This window comes from Enoplosus armatus, chromosome 3 (assembly GCF_043641665.1).
Source record: "Enoplosus armatus isolate fEnoArm2 chromosome 3, fEnoArm2.hap1, whole genome shotgun sequence".
NCBI classification, from domain to species: domain Eukaryota; kingdom Metazoa; phylum Chordata; class Actinopteri; order Centrarchiformes; family Enoplosidae; genus Enoplosus; species Enoplosus armatus.
This window is the reverse complement of record NC_092182.1, coordinates 14,877,033-14,898,449: the sequence shown is the minus strand read 5'-3', so window position 1 is coordinate 14,898,449 and position 21,417 is coordinate 14,877,033. Positions and strand designations below refer to the sequence as shown.

Sequence of the window (21,417 nt, the reverse complement as noted above, 5' to 3'; positions counted from 1 at the left end):
CTGGCCACAAAGGAAGGATAGAGTATACACTTAGGTTACTCATCAAGCCAACATTTCTCATTAGCAGTAGCCCCTTCTCAGTGAACTTCAGTGGGGGGGGGGGGGGGGGGGGGGGGGGGTAAGTTGGACAAGACAAAGGAATGCAACCAGCTCTTGGTGACTTTGTCTCACAGTTTTCAGTTGAACTGCAGGATAGTTTCACCTTCCCCTATACCAAGAAAAAGAAAAAATAGCTATATACAGGGAGAATAAGATTCTTTCCCATGGTCTGTACAATTGGGCCTATACATTATTTACTGCGCAGAGCCTAATACAAATAAAAAAAAGGGGAAAAAAAAATCACTCAGCCGGCAAAACTAATCGCCATCACTCGTCTTCCAATTTCTGCTGAAAAGCCTCTTCATAAGCAGTGACTTCAAGGTTGAAGACAAAGCATGGCATGGTTAGACTGTCCAGGACTGTGCACTGTCTTTCAAATTAAAGTTCACATTTTTATGGTAACAAGGAGGTGGAGAAGGGCAGAAAAGAAAATAAATCTTGCTATCCAGCACAGCGTTTATTTTCTTATGGCCGGAACTCCAATTCATCTACGCTTATGACCTTGGCTGGCATGGAGGGCAGTGGCTGTTCTAGCACGTCTGATCCAAACCACTTGGCGAGGCCGAGAGGGGGGCTGCCCCCGTGTCGCTGGGAGCCGTTTGTCCGGTGAGGGCCTTGGCTCTGTGACTGAGGGCCTGGGACACTTGGATGCACTGCAAGATGAGACAAAAATACAGTTTAATCCAAGAGAAAAAAAAATTCTCTTAAAATGTAAAGTTCTTACCCATTTCTGCTGATATTGATCATACATACATTTAAACTTTAATATTCCTTACTTTCCAGACCTTTACTTTTAGGTTATTCTGTGGCACAAATACCATATAATGCAAGATATGACTGTAGTTTTATGTTTGAGGGAACATAATGCTGCCACTAGCAGATGCCGGTACCATTTGTTGTAATATTAGCCACATTACTTCCACTCACTTTGTCTCTGTTGCTGAAGTTGCTGCTGCATTACTGCTAACTGCATCTGAGTATTGGCTCTGGGAGGTAGAAGTGGATGCCCTGTTGCACTTAGAGGGTACAGCGGTTGTCCAAGCAGGGCAGGAGGCAAGCCTTGAAGTTGTGCAAGGTCAACGTGTGGTGGGAATATACCTGGCATGTGCAAATAAAGACTTCCATCAGAGATCATCAAGGTCAGAACTTTAACATCAGGACAATATCAACAAAAGTCTTTACAGTTAAAAAGAAAATGAGAACATGGGGGGAAAAATAAAAAATAAATAATCAAGCTAACCCTAACCTGCTTGCAAAAGAGCAGGTCCAAGTTGCTGGGGCTGGATACCCTGCGCCAGCATGCGTTGAACCACATTAGGGTGGAGCTGAGGAGGAGGGCGCACCATAGGTACATGGGATAGCAGCGGTACTGGATAGATGGGACGAGGAAAAGATGACGAGGGTCCTGGAGGTACCATGGTGGCCGTATGCTGTCCAGCAGAGCCAGGCCTGAGACGCTCTTGGTCCTTGCCAGGCATGGTCTGCGAGCCAGCCTTTACTCCCCCAGACTGGGCTGCATTCCCATCCATCATCTCCAGGTATAGATTTGGTGAGCTGTTGTCTGTAAACACATAACCCAAATCCCAGTGTTGTAATACTTTGACTAAAGTTCAAATAAGGAAGTTGTGGGTAAATTAATGTTCTGTACCATCATGAGTATATGCTGCTGCCTCTTCCTTGCTCTCAGAACGACTCGATGGTTCATCTCTGCTTTTCTCTTTTGTTGCGTACATTTTGCGGATCACAGATGTGGGTGTAAATGACGGGGACAACTGTAGTAAAATCAGAAAAAAAAAAAAACATATATATATAACAACTTTACAGGACAACTCAAAACAATGATAGCTGGGGAGGATAAAGTTTATGCTCACCATGCTGGTGACAGCATTGGCTGGAGAGTTTCTTCCAGCAGCCTGAGGGCCTGGACCAGGGGAGCGATTTATGCGCTGCAGTCTGCGGATCACAAGCACATCAGCCATACGTAGCTAACAAATTCATCTTATCGGGTTTGGTGCATACATTCAGTACACTCATGTATGCTAATATGTAGCAAAATATTTCCCATGACTGTCCAAACATTCTTAGTAAAAAAGATAAGAAATTGTTGTAAGCAGCACTGCTGTAACATGTAACATATTAAGCTTCATTTGCGTCATTCCAGCTGCTAAAATTAACAGCAAGACAAGTAGCCCAAAACAAATGTCTTCATAGCATATGAAGATCACTGATTAGTTAAGGAGGCATTAATCACGTTCAATAGTCACCATTTCACCATGAATACATACTGTGTAGTATTAAAATACATAAAAAAAAAAACACTAACCTATTTCGAAAAGATTTGTCCTGTGGCGGCTTGTAGCCGGATTGGAATGAGTGGTGGGCATGTAGAGCAAGGTCCTGCTGGAATGCCAGAGCTTCCAGGTCTGCCTGATTCACTGGCATAGACAGCGCCCTCATCTGGACAAAAAAATAAACAACAATAATAACACTAACACAAGAGATCCCAACTAAAAGCAACTCATCTAAGTTCAATGTGTCCAAACATTTGTTACCTGTTGCTGTGCAGCAGATCCAGGACTGATAGACCTGTGTACATCAGCAAACTGTTCTGGCAGCATGGGCTGAGGAGCAACAGGAAAACCTTGAGGTAGAAGAGGGAGGAAAAACAATTACATGATTGTCTGACCAATGCCATCTCCTCAAAAACAAAAGTCAAACTAAACATGTCAGATGTTGGGTAAAAGCCTTATGATGAAAAGAGAAAGTCAATGCATACAATATACATTCTTTCCAATTCCAAGATATGCTTTATGCTTAAGTATTTTTAAAAGGCTGCTTTGTCTCAAACAGACAACTGGCTACTTGTCCCTTTTGCAATGAACTTACCTGCAGAAGGTTGCAACCGACTGTTGAAGTAGTCAGGTGAGGGTGCCCTCTGTGGAAAAAGAGGGGGTGATGGGCCCTTGTGTAGTAGGCCATGAAGAGGGGCAGAGGTGGTTGGGCCCTCAGAACTGCCCAACAGATTGCCAAGTAGTGTAGGGGAGCCACTACGAGCAGAACCTCCCAAGAGCTCCTACGATACAAACACACAGTCCAAATTTACTTAACATTATCGGCAGATTAAGTGCAAAACCATCGGAGTCATCCCCAAACTTTGCATAATTTTTTTTGTCAAGTCATGAGACAATTTGAGGGTCCTTCAAAACATGTGGCAGCATTGACATCTTGCCTCAGCAGTGCATATGGTCATCTACCCAGCTGGGGACATACAATCCTTCAACTGCACAACAAGTCTTAAAAGTTGACATTTCGGCAGCCTGTGTCATAATTCAAAACGGTTTGCTGTGGTGTCGTTATTTTCCAACACCCCCTTGGCAGTGTTGCCACCATGCTGAGAAGAAAACACTCCTCATCCATTAATGTAATGTTTTTAAGACCTGATTTGAAAGGCACCAGAGGACAGTCAGAACAGGTTGGAAATTGGAAAAAGACCTGAGGACCCAATTCAAAACAGTCACCTCAAAGAGACTCAAATAGAAAGAGAACACCTACACTGGCAGCAGAATGTTTGTGCAAGAAACGAATGAGCAGCTGCTGTTGAAAGGAGCTTCAATACATGTCATTTTCCCTCTGCACTTCAGTTTACACTCTCCATCTGCTGCAAAAAAAACATTTTTGTCCTGATAATAATGATGCACCACCTGATTACAAACCAGAGACCACACGGCCCTGATTCTGTTGAGGAACAGAGTGGACCTGTGCAGACCAAACTAAACATTTGTCAGCTTTAGCCAGAGAGGATAGTCATCATACACACCTGAAATATGTTTTTCTGCTGATGAGGAGGCACCGGAGCTTCAGACACTGTCACAATAGCCTGGTCTGAAGGTTGCTGCATTGTAATGGGAGAGAAAAAAAAGTTGTGACAGGTGCAATACAACCAAAGACAGCCATTTCCCTGTAAAAACCCATCACAGGAGGTAATTTACAGTGTGTTGTAGGCATTTTAAGTGCCATTTTTAAAGCCTTCAAGTATCAGTAATCACCTGGTATAAAATTTGGACATAGAATTTGGTGAAACCTCAAATTGCAACATTGCAAGCCTGCTAAAATGGATTTGTACATGCGAGTCGCAATCAAAGTGTCCCTTCATGCACGTCAGGTATGCCTTTGGATAAATGTATTATCATTTTCCTTAGTAGGCATTCATCCAATGACATGGTTCCCGTCTCAGTCCAAAAATAAAATCAGATCACCAATTCAGAAACTAACTTGCATAAAAACAGGACACTTGAAGCTTTCATACATCAAACATCCAAAACAATTAAACAAATTTATGCCCATCACTTTCTAGTCTGTTCATGAAATTTTCAAAAGTAGGTTATCTATGCCAAGTTTAAAAAGCTTGCATGCAGTATCACACAGGGACAGATGTGTATGAGCAGTTACCTGTTTCTTTGCAACATACACAATGTTTACTTATCCAGAGTAAGCCAGGGTCAATAAACAAAACAAAAAAATATATACACAAATACTTACATTGTTTGTGTTGGTTTTGGGGTGAGTTGGCAAAGTTCCACTTGCCTTCATGCTGCTGACCAGTTTATTAAAGGCCGACATGTCTGAGTCACGCGAGTGTGGACGGGCGCTAGGGCCACCGGTTAAAGCCTCCTCTAAATGTTCAGCCATGAAGGGCGTGCCATTTCCTCTCTGTGGAGGCGGCACCTTTCGCACCTGTGGTTCTGAGCTCAGCTTCATCTCCTTCATTCCTCCCTCCACTTCCTCCAGCGAGAGCACCGCTCCACAGTTAGCTGGGGACAGATATAATTAAACTTTATGTAGCACCATTTAAAAACAGTGCTTTACAAATAAAATTAAATGCTAAGTAAACAATTAGGAGAACGGCATACGGTAAATCTGAGGAGATTTAAATTGCTTTCCTGCCTGAGGGTCTCAAGTATGCAGAGTCAGTGTCCTAAGCTCAGATACCTAAATGACGAAGGCCTGGTCACCCTTGGCGGGTGTTCAGGTACTCAAGGGGATCCACCTGTTTGCAGCTTGTTACTACAGTTACAGTGAGACTATGAAATGCAAATCAGAAAGTCCAGTTTCATAAGCCATCACACGCATGGATCTATTCCTCTGAGCCAGGCTCAACCGTTTTGCTGGAGCCTTCTGCATCTGAACCCTGACAAAACAAGGCTTCAGTCAGTGAGACCCAACATGAGCATGGAAACCACGAGAAGGGCCATGCAAGAGGATCTAAGGCAGTGACCGGGCTCATATGGGGTTAGACAAAACACAGACTTAAGCAGCATCATGAAAGTTTTAAAAGCAGCAGTAAGAAATTTAAAAGTTGACCGAAAATCAGTTCTATTCAGAGCGTATTAGTAACCTGGCAGCTGGACGTTTGACACAGTGTTAAGGATGCAACAACGAAACTGTCAAGAGAAGTCTTCAAGTGTAAGAGGTTGTACATGACTTTGAACAGTTCAAAAGGTGAATATTCTTTTCCATTTATGACTACTATCGTCTTTGGTACCATGGAACTAGGAATAGGCAATATGACAACAGGTTGACGGACAAAAGATTCATCAACACAGGTTTTGCTCGACCATTGTAGACAATATTACAAGTCATTGGGTTATTCTGTCTATACATGTTAACCATTTGAATTTTCATAGTGCACTATAGTCAAAATATGCATCGCCATTATTGCAATAGAAAATGTATTATAGCATGCTCACATTTTACCCATATTGCCTGAACAAGTTGTCTAGCGCACAGAATATTTCCAGTACATTGTGCGTCATGGTATAACTCAATGTTTTAGTGAACTGGCACTCACTGCTTTCCCGTAGCCGAGCCTTGTTGACCGACAGGGTGGAAAGAAGAGGCTTCAGGTCTATTTTGGCCTTGTGCAGCAGCTCCAGTATGTCCACCTTCTCCCTGCACTCCGATGATTGAATAGGTGTGAAGTATGGGGCCGGGCCGTGGCCAGGGGACGTGCAGCGTGGCTCGAGCCCTTCAGAGGAGCAAAACAGGCCAACATTCAGAACATCCATCGCAGAAATTTAATGGTGTTTTGAGGGCATGAACATTACAAAGCAACAGTATAATAGGCTAGCTAGCATTGAAGAGTGATATAGTAAGGCAGCAGTTTGGTGTTGATAAAGTTTAAAGATTTTAAAGCCACACCTCCAGACTGGGATACAGTCGAGATTGGCTTCTTTCAGAGGGTTTTTGATATTTTACACAATAATATGCTTATTATATTAACCTAATACTTAATTAAACCCACTTTTAAAGAACAGGCCTCTGATCTTGAGGTTTTCATACCAACACATACCAAAACACAGCTTCACCAAAGAGTGCTATGCCTGGTTTTAAACTACATACTTGCATGACGCTCCTTCGGGGGAAATCAAATCATTTACCTGCAAGTTTTTCGAGCTCCTCATGGGGAGTTGACCTCAGACTGCTGGACCGGCTGCCTGAGGGGCTCATGTTACTTGAGAACCACTGACTGAAGCGGCTAGCTGATACAGGGCCCTCCCCCAAAACGTCCTCTATCATCTGCAAGACAGAAACAGGCGCCTGTGAGACAAAATGAGAAACGCAAACATCGGCAGACGAAGGGTACAAGGACAAAGGTGACACTTACGTTTAGCCGTTTTCCATCGATTTAGCACAAAACGTGCTAGAAGGTTGAGGGCAGTGTTATTGAATACACTGCTGTTTGGCCTTGTGTTGATTTAATGCCACAAACCAGTGAGTACACAACGTTCTTATTTAGTTTGCAGACTGGTTGACTTACTTCTTAGGTCTAATGTAGATATAATGATGGGCATAAATTTGGATTGTTGATACCTTTTTAACCTCATTAACCCCATGCAATAGCCCACTGACAAACATATTTAAACAGTGCACCATTCAGTGACAATACTACCCACCACCACAAAGCAAGTTCAGTGAGCTCAAGCCAGTGCAGCAGAGGTAACCTTGTAGTATTAGTAAGTTTAGATAGTAAGTATCTGCAATTGGCTTCAAAAAGCGTGTTTATTTTTTCTAAAACATGAACATGAGCAGACTGTAATTTGTCAGGTCAGAACTGCGCCACAATTGTCAATGTAGCCTTTAAAATGTTCATGATTATAAATACACAAAAAAAAAATTGGACCTGTGAGTCTGGTTTGAGGAGGAGGGACAGATACACTTGAAAACCTCTACTGTTAAGCTGATACGGATGAGAATCTACATGAAAAAGGAGTTATAAATGCAATCCCATCTGTGATGCTCACACCTTTAAAAACACCAACAAAACCACACAGTGCACCCCAGTACTTACAGAGGCCAGTCCTGGCATGGTCTTCTCCAGATTGAAGAACTCATTGAAGTCAAAGTCTCCAGTCGTCTGCTCGGGCAGAACATCAGGGTGGGGAACTTCCTGATCAGCAGTGGACTGCAAACCCACAGCCCGCTCTTCGGCCTGTCCACCATTACAGTCCACTACTGCACATAATAAATGTGACAACAAAATCACAACCTTAAGTATCCACAATGTGATAGCATTCGCACCAAGCTAGTTCAAAACCAAAAAAAAAAAAAAAAAAGGTAACCTGCAGTATGGTGCTGTAATTCTGAATAATAGGGATTTGACATGCCTTCTTTTAGAGACTCTGCCCGCTTCCTTGACCGCTTGGACCTGCGCTTGTCATCTTCCAGGATTTTGTCGTCAAATCCAATGAGCTCAATTGTCTCAGACTGGCTGGTGGGACCCCCAGAGAACCACTCTGGCTCTTCCTCTGCATAAGAGTCATTCCTTCTCCTTTCACTAAACACACGTTTGTCACCAAAATCTCTCTGCAAATAATGAGACAAGACAAACATAATGACTTTGTACTTCACAGGCTGCTAAAAAATTCATTAAATGAATGGAACCATTCTTGAAATTAACTGGGTGGACAAATGGCCCTAATGAAGCACAACTCTTGAGTCCAAGCAGAAACAGAAAGGCAACGTTGTTTACTTTTATGTAATGTAAAAAAAACAATAGTTTTCTAAGTTAAAGGCTTTTATTTCTCCTACACATCTCTTTTCAGCTAGTTTTATCCTGGAAAATAAAAATTTCACAGGTGGTTTTGAGAGACAAACTGAAGGGCATATGCGCCTCTGATTTTGCAGAACTCTTATTTTTTTAGCATTGTAAAGAAATATCGACCTCAATACACTGAATGCCCCACCATCTGAACACTAAGGGAAATACATTATGGATGGACTGAAAGTAATTAACACCAACCCTGAATCTTTTATCCTTGAAGTCTCTCTCACGTTCCCTCTCCTTCTCCGCACGGGCTTCTCTCTCAAAGGCTCGGGCAGCAATTATGCGGCCACTGCCAATTCTGCGTGCCCCTCCTAGACGGAGAGTCTCATTCTCCTTATTTTCCAGAGGGCTGATTGGGCGACGGATGTGGGGAGCAAGTGCAGCGTTGCCTTGACAGCCACCTCCGAAGCTGCGTCGCTGTGGGCTCAGTACGACATCCAGATCATCCTCCTTTAACCGTTCACGAGGATCTGAATACAATGCAGCAAATAGGCTCTGTTTAGATGTTTAAAAGTACATAAACACAACACCCATAGTCACATTATTTTCAAGCCAGTGTAAGCCTAGATTTAAATTCTCAAGAAATATCATTTCTGCCTCATTTATATTATCTTATCCCTCAAAACAAGACAATACTATGCGTTTCAAATATTTGTTTAAGCATAATCCAGAGCTGCTGAATATTCAGAAGTTGTGAGCATTACAATTACAGAAACCTTTTCTAGATAAAATGTATATTCCATCACAACCTATCAGTAGATCTCCTACAGACAGTGCAATATTTTTATGACTTGTTTTGGTTTAAATCTTTTAGGATTTCTGGCTTTGGGTCATTTACCTGGGATTCTTCGTTTCAAAGGAACTCTATCATCCACATAGTCCTTCTTAAAACCTTCCACCGGAGAGCTACGCTCTGAGGTGGGATATAGTGAGGCATGCCACTTCTCGGGGTCCCAGACGCCATCACTGTATCAAAACACCATTTGGGTAAAAAAAAAAAAAAAAAAAAAGATAGTCAACTAATTTACAGACTAAAATAAGACAAATTACTAAAATGATTTCAAAAACCAAAATCTCAACTGGGTAAGATGATTTTACAGGGTACATATATTTGATTTATCAGCAGATGTCCTGAAAATCTGCTGTCATTCATTCACATCTCAAATCTGAATGCAACCCATACAGAATGCATAAAAAAAAAAAAAGGCTAATCACACCAACAATCATGATACATACAGGGCACAGCTTACATGTCCAATATCGATTTTCTTTATGGCACCAAGCATTAGATAGACAAGTTATAGGATAATCTAACAACTACATTTAGTAAAAGTCAGCATGGCCAACATTCAGCCTTCATCCTGTGAGCCAAGAGGAGTAATGGTATTTTCTATCCAGCAACTTTTCATTGTATTCATCATTCCATGTCAAAACATCACTTCTTGATTAAATACCTGGAATGTAAAACAGCAGGGCTCTGCAGGATTGACAATTATTTAAGTAGAAAACACAAAAGACTGGTGATGGATTAGGTGTTAGGAGCAAGACCAAAAAAAGCTATATATAAATCAGACTCCCACGTAAGCAAGTTTGCTTGTCATTTCCAACAGCTTGTCTTGGTCAGTTGTTATAGAAGGTCAAAGCAACCCTCAACATATTTGATTTATCAGCAGATGTCCTGAAAATCTGCTGTCATTCATTGTAATCTCAAATCTGAATGGAACCCATACAGAAAGCATAAAAAAAGTCAGTATAAACCTTAGTAAGACAGCTTCTGAAACAATGGCTTCCTTGAGTTAGTGACGTGAACAAAATAAGACATTGAACGTTTTGTAGAAAAATCCCCCTTGAAAAGTGTCCACTTTTTCCACTGCCACATGCAGCACTGAATGTAGTCAATATTTCCTCAAGGAATCTAAATGTGTTGCACTGAGACTGAAGTAAATGTAACTAAATAGGAGCAGGTCCTGAGGATAATCAGGCTACCCAATTAATCAATTTTGTCAAATTGTTTGTGTGTTTGAGTGGGTGTGAAAGAAGCCAAAAAGCAGTGCACACTCATTTCATTAGCCTACCAGCTCTACTTCATAGATCACATTCATTCAAAGTTACTTTTAAATAAAAACATCTGATCCTAAACACTCACCCAATTCCACCACATTCAACATTCACACAGCCTTACTTAATGCATACTTCGATCTCTATGCAGATATGTGGTCTGAACTTCAGAGGCGTGTGAGGACATTGTGTTTGTTCTGTATAATTGAGCTTTAGCAACTGTCAAACACAATCCCTGTTTTTCCCCAGCAAAATCCCCATATCCAATAATGGAATTTGAGAATTTGTATACATTCTTGGCTCAAAGTTACAAAAGTTATCAATTAATGTCCATCAATATCATCTTCCAGCACACTCTTTTACAAGGGCCACTGAAAGGCTATTAAGTTGTAGACTCAGACTAAATTAAAAACTAAACCAAAACTAAGCTTTTTCATTCATATCAGCTCATATACTTAAGGGAAGACACTCCTATGGCCAGACACCTAATTAAGCCAATTACTATTAATAAGCAGCCAAAAAGATGCCAATTCCTAATTAATATTATATGGATGACGTATGGTATGGATTTTAAACATCCAAGGAAACAAATTCTTACCTGTCATATTTCTCAGAGAGACACTCTGGCCTTTCATTGGAGACTGGCAGTTCTTTTATTTCCAGAAGCTCTTCCTGTATAACAATTGATAATGGTTAATTTGTGTTAGGAAGAACTCTGTATGGCCTCTAAATTAGCATACCGTTTGTATTTCTCATCACCTTGGAGTATCTGTAAGGAGCTGTGGCTGCTGGCTGTTTAACTTGGTCCACAGCAGCATCGCCATTCTTCTGCTCTACAGAAGCATCGTTCTCCATGACTGATTTCAGACGCAGAACAAACAGCTTCCAGCCAAACAAGGACTGTGTTCCTGTTGGAAACAAAGTTAACGTTTCTAAGTTAATCAAGCGCGACAGTACCTGCTCCACTCACTTCATTTTGATCTGTCTAGACAACGTAGGATTAAAGGTTAGCGAACTGACTGTTTCAACTGATGATCAATTGATCATTGATGTCAATAAAAGAAAGCCTTTTATTTTCAACTGAAGCAACATAACGTCATACTAGTGCAGTAAAGAAAAAATGACATCTTAGACTTGTTTGCATGGAAAAACAAAAACATATGAAAAGTGACCAGGCCTAAAACATGAACAAACAGCACAATCAAAAATTCTAATCGAATTAACAATAAACTTCACCTAACGTCGAGCTAACTTACATGGGGACCGTTTTAACAAACGCTGCTAGCCAATTAGCAAGTTAATTGACAACAGCCAGAGACCGCTGACATCAGACGAGACCGGTCAATTACAATAACTTGCCTATTGTTAGCGTTAATTGTGAAATTGACTGTAGCATCTGGACTGTGAACGAAGCTGTTTTGATGAAAATCTCCAGCCAGTACAGGACGTTAATGTCACTTAACCAGTCTACTGAATGAATGAATCATCTCTTTACTGAGTTTCAGGAAAATGTACGCTAACAATTAGCCCAAACATTGGTGGAGGGTTAGCTTAACTAGCGTCCCACACATAGCTCACTCTAAACCTAATCCGTGGTATGAAATATGTACAAACAACTGTCTAGCTAGTACATTTAGAAAAACACAAACGACGAACTTACTCACGTTTGAATGCTGCGTGGAATACTGGTTGCTAACAGCCAAGCAGCGGCAGTTCACGTTAGTTAGCTAGCTAGCAAACCTAGCACCTTTAGCTAGCTAGCTAACTAGCTGGGGAATGGGGATAATGCCCACCCAGCGACTATCAAATCTTAAACCGGTTGAGTTGTTGCAGTGATTTCAGCAAACGCACACTATACTGGGGTAACTAAACACAATAACACAGGTCCAAATTACAAATTAATTCACACGGAGACTGTGTAATCTCAAATAATTGTCTGCTCTTTCTCTGTTTTCTAAGTCGTAGCAGCAATTTTCATCACCGCTTTAAGAAGGTCCTAGGAAAGATTACATTGTGCCCATCGCGCCTTTGTAGAATTTTAAATAGTCTGGTGTGCGTCGGTGGTGTTTAATTTTAATATTTAAACCATAATATGGACCTATGATATAGAACTAATACATCTTTGCAAAAATCTAACTTGCTTTGTAGGGGTATAACCTACACAAAAGGTAGAACCTTAATGAGGCACTATTTGGGACAGCTATTCTTTGTCTTGGGGTTTGCCCGATTTGTTTCTCTGTCATAGCCGTCTTCCGAAGCTTCTTTGTGTAAATGTGAGACCCCGCCCTCACGGGCTGTCCAGGAAGAACATTGCGAGTAGCCGATACACTGAAAGGACCCTGGGTACGTTCCTGACTTGTAGTACTCTGTACGGCGCAGCGAGATTTCATATGTCACAATTTAAACTCTCGTATAGAGACTAAAGTCTTATACCCATTACCTCAGTTCCAGACTGAAAATATTATTAAAGTGTGTGATAACGCCAGAGAGACGCATTTAACGCCCACAACCTGAATTTAGTGCAGCGTGTACTGCGCAGAGCATCGGCACTGCCTGTTGCCATTGACAACTGTGTCTGGAACGGACCCCGGTGTCACACCCGCGTTCACGTGACAAGGAAAAACAAACGCGCGGCACTTAGTTACCCAAACAATTTCTTCACATTGATGAAAGATGCAAAGGGCCCCCGTTGGTCTTTGTTGCTTTTATTTCCAATGCGATGTTGTGGTTCCACAGTTCTGTACACTAGTGGCTTGATTTGATATAATGCAAAGTAACGCCAGAAAGCCAGATCCAGTAAGACCTCGACCAAGCAGCGAAACAAAACTAATCCGCAAAGTTCAGACCAGAAGGGTTCCTTATAGAGTCGGATACAGCTGGAACAAAGGTGGAAGACTCAAGGAGCTGAGAATAAGGTGCTGAGCCACTTAATTTACTGTATTTCAGCTTACTACTTTTATCATTTATAATTTAGACGAACTTTTTCAACCACCGCAGGCACTTGGCAAGGAAGTTCCTGAAGATATGGATACAGAATACCTTTGGCCGAGTTCTTCCTCATAAAGCCAAGTAACATGTTACACTCATTTTGCAAACTGGAGTTGTTGAAATGTGAAATGTATAAAACATCTTTAAAGCTAGGATCACACTCTGTTTGCCACTTTCAAAAGTCCTACCTGAGCCTGAGCTCTGAATATTGCATGTTGCAGGTCCCACTATAACAGTGTGGTCTTGAGACGAGCCTTTGAAGGATGGAGAGACGAGTGGTGGACGTCCAGGAGGGAGTGGGGTCTCACAATGCGGGCAGAGTGTCACTACAGGTACCTACATACCGTCCTGTACCTCAGTGAGCTGGTCACACACAGTGATTGTGTCTGCTAATGATGTATTTTGTGTTTCAGGTATTATCTGTATAACTTGGCCTTCCACAGCTGGCGAACGTTTACGTCATTGCAGATGGAAGAGAAGAGCAAAGTCCAAAATGCTCAATCATTTGGTACGATTTTGGCACATACGATGAGACTGTATCTTACCCTTAAAGCCGTATGTTTTGTTAGATATCACAAGCAGCTGTTTTGTCACTAATCTCTTTGTTTCCTTAATTAGCTGACAGGCAACGGATGCGTGTGGTTTTGGACAGATGGGAGGTTTTCACAGAGATGAGGCGAATGAAGAGCAGAATGCTTGAATCTTCCCTCGAGCAGAACAGACTCGCAACTCTGCAGTAAGATCATTTGTATTTACAAAATTACAGACCTTTGCTTTTTTAAAAGTTAGCGGATTATTAGTTTTGCACTGTGTTTTTTCACCTGTGCAGATCTGCATGGAGCTTGTGGCAGACGAGGCTGCAGCAGCAACAAGACTTTCACACTTTAGAGGACCAAGCCCTTAAACAGAGGGCGCTAACTTTACAGAGCAGGGTAAAGACATGATCCAAGACATCATGTCAACATTATGTGTGATGAATATTGAGCTTCTTCTTCTATATGGTGTGTGGTGACGTGTGAACTTCTATTTTTATTTCTTCTTTTTGTCAAAGATGTGGCTTCAGTGGAAAGAAATGCACACAGCTGCTTGTTGCCAGAAAGAGAAAGAATCCAAAGCTGCAGTTTACTTCATCCTCGGACTGAAAAGAAAAACATTACATCGTTGGAAAATATACGTGTCCTGTCTCCAAACCAAGAAAAAGTCGCAAGGTCGTTATACACCCGTCTTTGTTCATTTGATATAAACCACAAGCTCATTCATACTTTACTTCTCATGTATATCAACTGCTTGTTCACTTTTTTAAGCTTGATGAATACAATTTTCTCTTACAATTCCTTTGTAGCTGTGGCTCAGCGTGCCTGTCATCTCCGCCTAGTGATGACGTGTTGGAGTAAGTGGAGCAGCGCGTTGCATCGCAAACAGAGCGCGGATGACCGTTTGCAAGCTGCAGGTCATTTGGCCGTACAGAGTACCCAGCGCAGAGCACTGGAGCGCTGGAGAGCTTGTATCCTAATCCAAACATAAAACAAACTACAGCATCATAAATCGTCCACTGAGGGATAGTGAGGGCTTGTAATTGTCAGTATAGTTGTTTTAAATCCTGAGCTCGTCAGTAGATGTCACGTTGTGCAGAGAGGAGGCTGAAAGAAACAGGATTGCAAGTCAACATCATCATCATCATCTACTGGTAGGATCCCAAAACAAAACAGGCGATTGCATTCAAGTAGAGAGTGCGATCTTTTTAACGTATTGATCACTGTGTGTTCTTGATGCAGCGTGCTGGATTGCAGGGACTTTGTCTTAACGTCATCTGGAACAAAACACTCCGACTGAACAACAACATGGCTGTCCAACATTATCATCAAACTGTAATTGATGAGCTTTCTATCATCCTAGTACGTACAGTGTCATACATGACATACTATGAGTACTGTTTTTAAAGGTTTAATGTTTTTCACAGGTGGCAAGTAAGTATTGGAGGCTGTGGCAGGACCGTCTGGAGGAGGCTGAAGACAAGAGTTTCCAACCCTTCGCAGAAATGGCATTGACTAACCACAGGTGCTTTTATTTACATTTCCCAAATCCCTCCCTGTAGCTATGTTTGCCCTAGAGTGAAAAATATATGAATTGCTTCATGTTGTAGCATTCAAGCTACAAACATATTGCTTATTCCAAATAAAATTATTCCTGTTTGGATTATTTGGATTTAAATTTGGACTTGAATTTGTTTTTCTCTTTACAGCACGTCCCTGTTGAGCAGGTGTTTCCACCACTGGAGAGACAAACATGCTGAACAGAGACACATGCAGGTATTTATTTAGGTCCAATATGCGAGCAATAGATACAGAGCAGAGATACAGGACACATTACTATATATATTCTAAGGATATTCTGAATACAATTCCACCATGATATCACAGTTTATAAATTCCTTCAAAATGTAATGATATCTCTGTTAGTCTAATTCCTGCGTTTAGTTTAAAAAGCATCACGTTTTTCTGCAGGAATTGGAGCATCGTGCAGACATGTGGTTTGCTGAACACAGGTTGCCTCGGTGTTTCAACTCGTGGGTTGAGTTTACTCTGCAGAGAAGACGCCATAAACAGAGAAGACGCAAGGCAGAAGGCTATAATCAGTGAGTTCCCACCCAAACCCCCCAATTTGTTCTTGTGCTGTAGTTAATTTACAAACCAAGCAGAGTCGACCCTTCTGTCTCTACAAGATTTCTGTGATTTCTGTTGTTATCAGGCAGCGTCAGCACTCTTGGGTGTTTTACAACTGGTGGGAACAATCAGAGAAGCACAAGGAGCAGATGCTTTCTGAGCGGATGGTATGCTGGCTGTAAATGGAAACTGAAACTACTGCATGTTGCTGATGACGTATCAGATACTGACAGATAACTCGCTGTTATCAGGCATTTCTCCACGAGGAGCGGTGCCACTTGCAGAGAGCCTGGGCTCGCTGGAGGCAGCGGACAGAGCAGCAGATCAACGAGGAGGAGAAACGGGAGGCTTCAGATCGTCTGTACCTGCACAGACTGCTTCACAACACCGTGACGCAGTGGAGGGACAACAGCACCAAGATACGACACAGGTGAAGCAAACTAAGTGCTGCTCAAGTGTTTGAGTTAAGTGGTGAACTCACTGTTCTCTTACATATTTTTGAACACATTTGTTTGCACGTCAGGAGAAATCGAGAGCAACAGGCGTGTCGTCAGGGTGACCTGCGCTGCATGAGATGGGCTGTGGAAAAATGGAAAAAGGTGACTATAGTATTTGGATCAAGGTTTAAAAAAAAAGACAGAAACAGACCTGTTTTGCTCTTCTTCTGTGCTGTTCTCTGGCAGCCTGCATAGTGTCTCAATGAGACCAGAGCACGGATGTGTCACCATGTAGCCTGTTGTTTGTATCCCAGAAACACTTTGTTAAATATTACAAGACCTACACATGCGTCTCATTTAAAAGGGTATCATTGGATTATAGCACCGCTCCCATGCGTTAGAATCCAATTTTTATATTCATATGTTTTTAAGAAAATCAAGGAAGCAGTGGTACAGATAGCAACACAAATCAGATGCACAGTTATCTGTTTGTGTGTGTGTGTGTGTGTTAAGTGGGTCTTGTGTGTTTGGTCAGTTTGTTCAGAGCCATCGAGTGAAGAAAAGCAGACTGAAGCAGATGCAGCGTTACCACGAAGTTAAACTTCTCAAACACACGTTTGTGGCCTGGAAGGTACATCAGCATTTTGTAATCACATGATTTCTTCAGTTTGGAGTAACAAAGACAATGTTAAAGCTGATACACTGTGGCCTGCTGTGTTCACAGACACACCACCTACAGATGTCTCAGATCTATGGTCATGCAGAGGAACTGTACAGACAACAAAGACAGAACTTTCTCAGGTATTAAACACAGATACTAGATTATGTATATATATGTTTGAATTTCTTTAATTTCTTTAATAGGAAACCACTGGTGTATGGGCAATAAAACACTGTGTCACTGACTTACTATCTGTTTCCCATTGTCTCTATCTGAATGATTCGTGTCAGCTTTATCTCCTCAGTCTCAATAACGTCTCTCTCCAGGAACGTTCTGTCTGTTTGGAGAGAGAACGCGGTGCTGCTGTCAGAGGTCGGGCTCATGGAGCGACGAGCACAGAATCACTTTCAGCATTTCCTTCAGCTCAAGGTTATAAAGCAGTCTGCTGTCATAGTTATCCCTTTTTGTTGGACCCTTTGCTCATTGCTTTCTTTGCACTAAATCTGTCAAGGTGTTTCTTGCTTGGAAAGAAGCAACAACACGTGCCGTGTCAAAGCGCCACCAGCAGGGGGAAGCAGTTCACAAGGCTCAGAGGTCCATAAATCAAGGTAACAGCAGAACTCCTTACAATGACCACATGCAGTCCAGTTTCAGGACTCTTTCAATGTTTATTTTTGATTTGACAACTATTATGTTCATTTTGGGTCAGAATTCTGCTGTTAAGATTAGGCACGTGTAGCCGAATTGTTCTAAACTCTATGTCTTCTGTGTTTAGTGCGGCTGCTGCGGTCTTTCAGACAATGGAGGAAGCAAACCAGGGAGGCTCGGAGGGAGAGGATGTGCATGGAAAAAGCCAGACAGCACCATGAGTCCAACATCCTTTCTAAAGCACTGAATGCATGGAATAAGCATCACTACCAACATCAGAAAAATAAGGTTGTAATTTCATTATCCCTTAACTGTTATATACATCCACATGCTTTACTTCATGCTGTAACGTGATTTTTTTTAAATGGGATTACTTCGCAGGCAATGAAGCGACAGGGACTCTTTTTGCTGAGATTAAAGGTGTACGAGACATACTTTGAACAGTGGAAAATAAAGGTTTGTTAATATTCTTTTTACACAAACATTTTGACCTCTTAAATGCCACTGATTTTACATATTTTTCACTTTACTTGTCATGAGGAGCGCGACCCAAACAGTAAAAACGGCTGTATAATGTCCTCTGTGGCTCTGGAGGAGCTTTGTAAAGTTAACTGATGCATTATTGAAACTAAGGATCCAGCGTTTTTGTAGCTTGATCCAATAAACGTCAGGATATCTCTGCCCCTGCTGCTCTGATTTTGCAAATAGTTCAGCTTTCTATATAGAACATCCGTATAAGTAGATATCAAGGTCAGACCGATATGCGTGTGGTGTGATTTGGTGCCGATAAACTGGCCGTGACTTTGTTTTCCTTCCTGCTGACAGCTGCAGCACAGACGGAGAGAAGCTAAGCAGACGGAGCGAGCGCTCTGGCACTGGTCCCTCACTCTTCAGGCCAAGGTAACACCTGCCCGCACATTCTTCTCTCGCTGCACAACTCAGCACTGAATTGTAGAACTGGTGCTTATGCGGCTGAGCACATCTTGACGTTGTTTTGTGAACCTGCTGCAGGTGTTGTGGGGATGGAGGCTGTGGGTCACGGAGCAGCGCAGGAAACAAGAGCAGGCAGCCAGAGCTGCACAGGTGTACAGAGACCAGCTGCTGAGGGAGGGCGTGACATGCATCCTCACATATGCTGCTCACATGAACGACCTCACAACGAGCCTGACGCAACACAGCCAAGAGCAGGTGGGTATCTGTGTGTGTGTGAGTTGAGTACATTTCATCTCACTTCAGAAATCTGAGTATCATTTCATCGAGTCTGCGTGTGTCCTGCAGAGGTCACGACATCTCCAGAGAGTGGTTAAGCGCTGTGCCATGCGGTGGAAGCAGCGGGCGCTTAGCAAACCCCGAAGAGAGCAAGAGGTCAAAGGGCAACCGCCGAAAAAGAGTGTGACCTTCTGTTTGACTGTGCCTGGATTGAAGAGTGTCTCTCCGTCTGACTCAGAGAAGCAGGAAGCTGAAGACGGAGGGCTTGGCGAGCTGTGAGTCTGAGCCCCCGACAGGCTGTGAATCTGTGTTCAACACATGGACACAGTCTTACAGAGTTCTTCATGTTTTTTTTTTCCAGACTGCTCAGCCGTACTCCTCGACGTCAGCCACGGCGCTGCGAGGAACTGTTTGAGTCTCCACTGAAAATAAAGTAACAGTTTTTTTTCATAACTGACATACATTACATTATTTTTAGATGCTACACATTTCAAATCAGAAACATTGTGTTAAAAATCTTTCTCACTCAGCAGAAGGCCACTGACAAAAGCTTTTTCTCTTGTTTTCTAGCCCCATAAAGCAGTCTGCCGTCACCAGCACCAGTTGTCCTTCACAGGAAGGCCGTCATGCAGTGTTGTCCTGCCTCCATCCTGCTAAAGTCTCCACACACCAGAGCATCATCATATCTCATGTGTCACCCTCTGACCGTCACATCTCCACTATGGATCCTCCTCAGGAAAACCAAGACGTTCTTTTACCCCCCTCTGCTTTCATGACCACCGGGACAGAAGATACAGTAATAATCACCTGTTTGACTTGGACAGATATCACTCTGCATTCAGTGCTGAATTAAATAACTTGTCTGGTTATATTGTCTCTTTTTTTTTTTCTTCCAAGTTGGGGAAGACCAGGAGCTCAGCTCCACTTGTGCCTCCCTTTAATCAGCACTCATCAGCTTATCCAGGTATCTTACTTCCTCAGTATGGGCTATTTTTTTTATTCATTATAAAATAACATGATTGTCTAGCTCGGATTATGCACAACATGGCAAATGCCAGGGTCTAAACAAAGTTTGGTTGTGTTTTTGGTGTTCAAGACGTACGTCTGGGAGCATCCAATGGAGAAACTGTAGAAGATGCAGCGACTGATCCAACTTCAGATCTGACCAGAGAGCTGCTCAGCATCCAGCTGGACATGAAGACATACCAACAGGACAGGAAGCAGCTCCGGTAAGAAATCTGTGAGACCAGTTTTTCCAGTCTTGTTGAACACACTGTCTACATAGTAAGTGATGTTTGATGGCGTGTGTCTCCTCAGGGCATGGCAAAAACTGAAAGAGGTATTACAAAGTTGGCTGCAGACCAGCGGAAAGGACGAAGAAATGGAAAAAACTGCTGTTTGTCAAGAGTTGACGGAGGTAAGGAGATGAGATAATTTGGTCATTGTTTTATTTTAAACAGGAAACAACACTTAATTTAGCACTTAAATTTGTAGTTTAGACTTTAGATATGAAACTGTATCATTAGTTTCTTAAAGACACAGTCCTGATTTAGTTGTTGCATCCCAAAACTTTATTGTTGATGTTTTGAAACTCAACACAGTTTCAAACATCAGCATTGAGATTAAAGAACATCAATCAAGTGTATCTTAATCTTTTTTGTATTAAATAGTTTCTTATCTAAACCGTCAATACTTTGAAAACACATGTTTTGTTAGTTAATGGCCCGCGAGTCATGGTGATTTAGGTTCTTGAAGCATGATTTATCACATCTTTATTCAAAGTGTAAAACCTCTTGTAAGTACAACTAAATAAATGTAAATGTAAATAACAAATAATAATAGAAATGAGAAAAAACAAAAAACATGCTGTATCTGCACTCTTTGACCAGAGTGAAAAATAACTGTTAAAAAGCTGTGTGATCAGTGGAAATACTTTCTGTATTGCTCTGTATTCTGAAACTGTCAGAGTTTCTTTAATTATGGAAAGTGAGATGGGTTTGTGAGGTGCTGATCACGAGGAACGTTATTTCCAGCTAACTTCCCAATAGACTTACACTGATGCCTTAAATTTTACATGCATTCTTTTGAGGACAATAAATCATCTGCTGCTCACACTTATTTAACCTGTGTCACAGTTGATGTTTTCTGATGTTCACAGCTGGAGGAGCGCATCGACAGACTATCTGCTGAACTGGCAAAACGGAAACCAGCCATGCTGCTGCACGCCGAGAGAATCCAGCATTTACAGACTGTCCTCACGGATTACTCTGTGTTTACAACATGACAGGAAATAGCTCAAGTCCTCATGTGCTCCAAAAGTGATTGCACCTGCTGATCGTTTGGACTGTTAAAATAACATGAAGACCGACAAAGAAGAAAACTGTTCGCCAGCTGATGCATATTTTGCTTTTTAGATTGAACATTTAATCCTCTACTGCTCGTGTCCACGTGTTGATATGTATTCTTGTTAAATATCATGTAAACTGACATAAAATTGGCTGAGCATATCCAAAAACATTACAGCAGCTTTCATGGCTACATCTACACTTA

At 41.9% G+C, this 21,417-nt stretch overlaps 2 protein-coding genes across 2 annotated transcripts; one reads left to right on the top strand and one right to left on the bottom strand.

Moving 5' to 3' along the window:
• Nucleotides 1-520: 520 nt before the first annotated feature.
• On the bottom strand, nt 521-11,116 carry eif4enif1 (eukaryotic translation initiation factor 4E nuclear import factor 1). Its single transcript, XM_070902971.1, has 18 exons — nt 11,021-11,116; nt 10,860-10,933; nt 9,042-9,169; nt 8,399-8,673; nt 7,764-7,962; nt 7,448-7,611; nt 6,537-6,675; nt 5,948-6,124; nt 4,639-4,910; nt 3,917-3,991; nt 2,986-3,172; nt 2,652-2,740; nt 2,423-2,556; nt 1,971-2,052; nt 1,748-1,871; nt 1,346-1,660; nt 1,027-1,197; nt 521-752 (listed from the first exon to the last, which is right to left on the bottom strand). Exons 1-18 carry the CDS (start codon nt 11,114-11,116, stop codon nt 565-567), a joined length of 2,889 nt encoding a protein of 962 aa, XP_070759072.1. The 3' UTR covers nt 521-564.
• Nucleotides 11,117-13,027: 1,911 nt separating this feature from the next.
• On the top strand, nt 13,028-21,162 carry sfi1 (SFI1 centrin binding protein). Its single transcript, XM_070902606.1, has 31 exons — nt 13,028-13,176; nt 13,259-13,330; nt 13,471-13,581; nt 13,663-13,757; nt 13,868-13,985; nt 14,079-14,181; nt 14,301-14,457; nt 14,592-14,753; nt 14,866-14,936; nt 15,025-15,117; nt 15,210-15,307; nt 15,492-15,558; nt 15,754-15,884; nt 15,998-16,079; nt 16,164-16,342; nt 16,436-16,511; nt 16,885-16,980; nt 17,074-17,150; nt 17,337-17,439; nt 17,522-17,618; nt 17,786-17,946; nt 18,040-18,114; nt 18,484-18,558; nt 18,670-18,846; nt 18,937-19,142; nt 19,229-19,300; nt 19,438-19,663; nt 19,765-19,831; nt 19,964-20,096; nt 20,185-20,284; nt 21,026-21,162. The coding sequence occupies exons 1-31, from the start codon at nt 13,028-13,030 to the stop codon at nt 21,149-21,151; spliced, it is 3,555 nt and encodes a 1,184-aa protein (XP_070758707.1). The 3' UTR covers nt 21,152-21,162.
• Nucleotides 21,163-21,417: the final 255 nt, after the last annotated feature.

What these genes read in the sequence shown, in the direction of transcription:
- eif4enif1 (XM_070902971.1), bottom strand. Translation starts at nt 11,116, where the DNA reads ATGGAGAACGATGCTTCTGTAGAGCAGAAGAATGGCGATGCTGCTGTG. An exon ending in GGCAGAGTCTCTAAAAGAAG is followed by an intron (nt 7,612 to 7,763) that starts GCATGTCAAATC and finishes TATTATGTGCAG; the next exon opens with TAGTGGACTGTAATGGTGGA. An exon ending in GGAGCTCGAAAAACTTGCAG is followed by an intron (nt 6,125 to 6,536) that starts GTAAATGATTTG and finishes GCTCCTCTGAAG; the next exon opens with GGCTCGAGCCACGCTGCACG.
- sfi1 (XM_070902606.1), top strand. Translation starts at nt 13,028, where the DNA reads ATGCAAAGTAACGCCAGAAAGCCAGATCCAGTAAGACCTCGACCAAGC. An exon ending in TTGAACAGTGGAAAATAAAG is followed by an intron (nt 18,115 to 18,483) that starts GTTTGTTAATAT and finishes TCCTGCTGACAG; the next exon opens with CTGCAGCACAGACGGAGAGA. An exon ending in CCACCGGGACAGAAGATACA is followed by an intron (nt 19,664 to 19,764) that starts GTAATAATCACC and finishes TTTTCTTCCAAG; the next exon opens with TTGGGGAAGACCAGGAGCTC.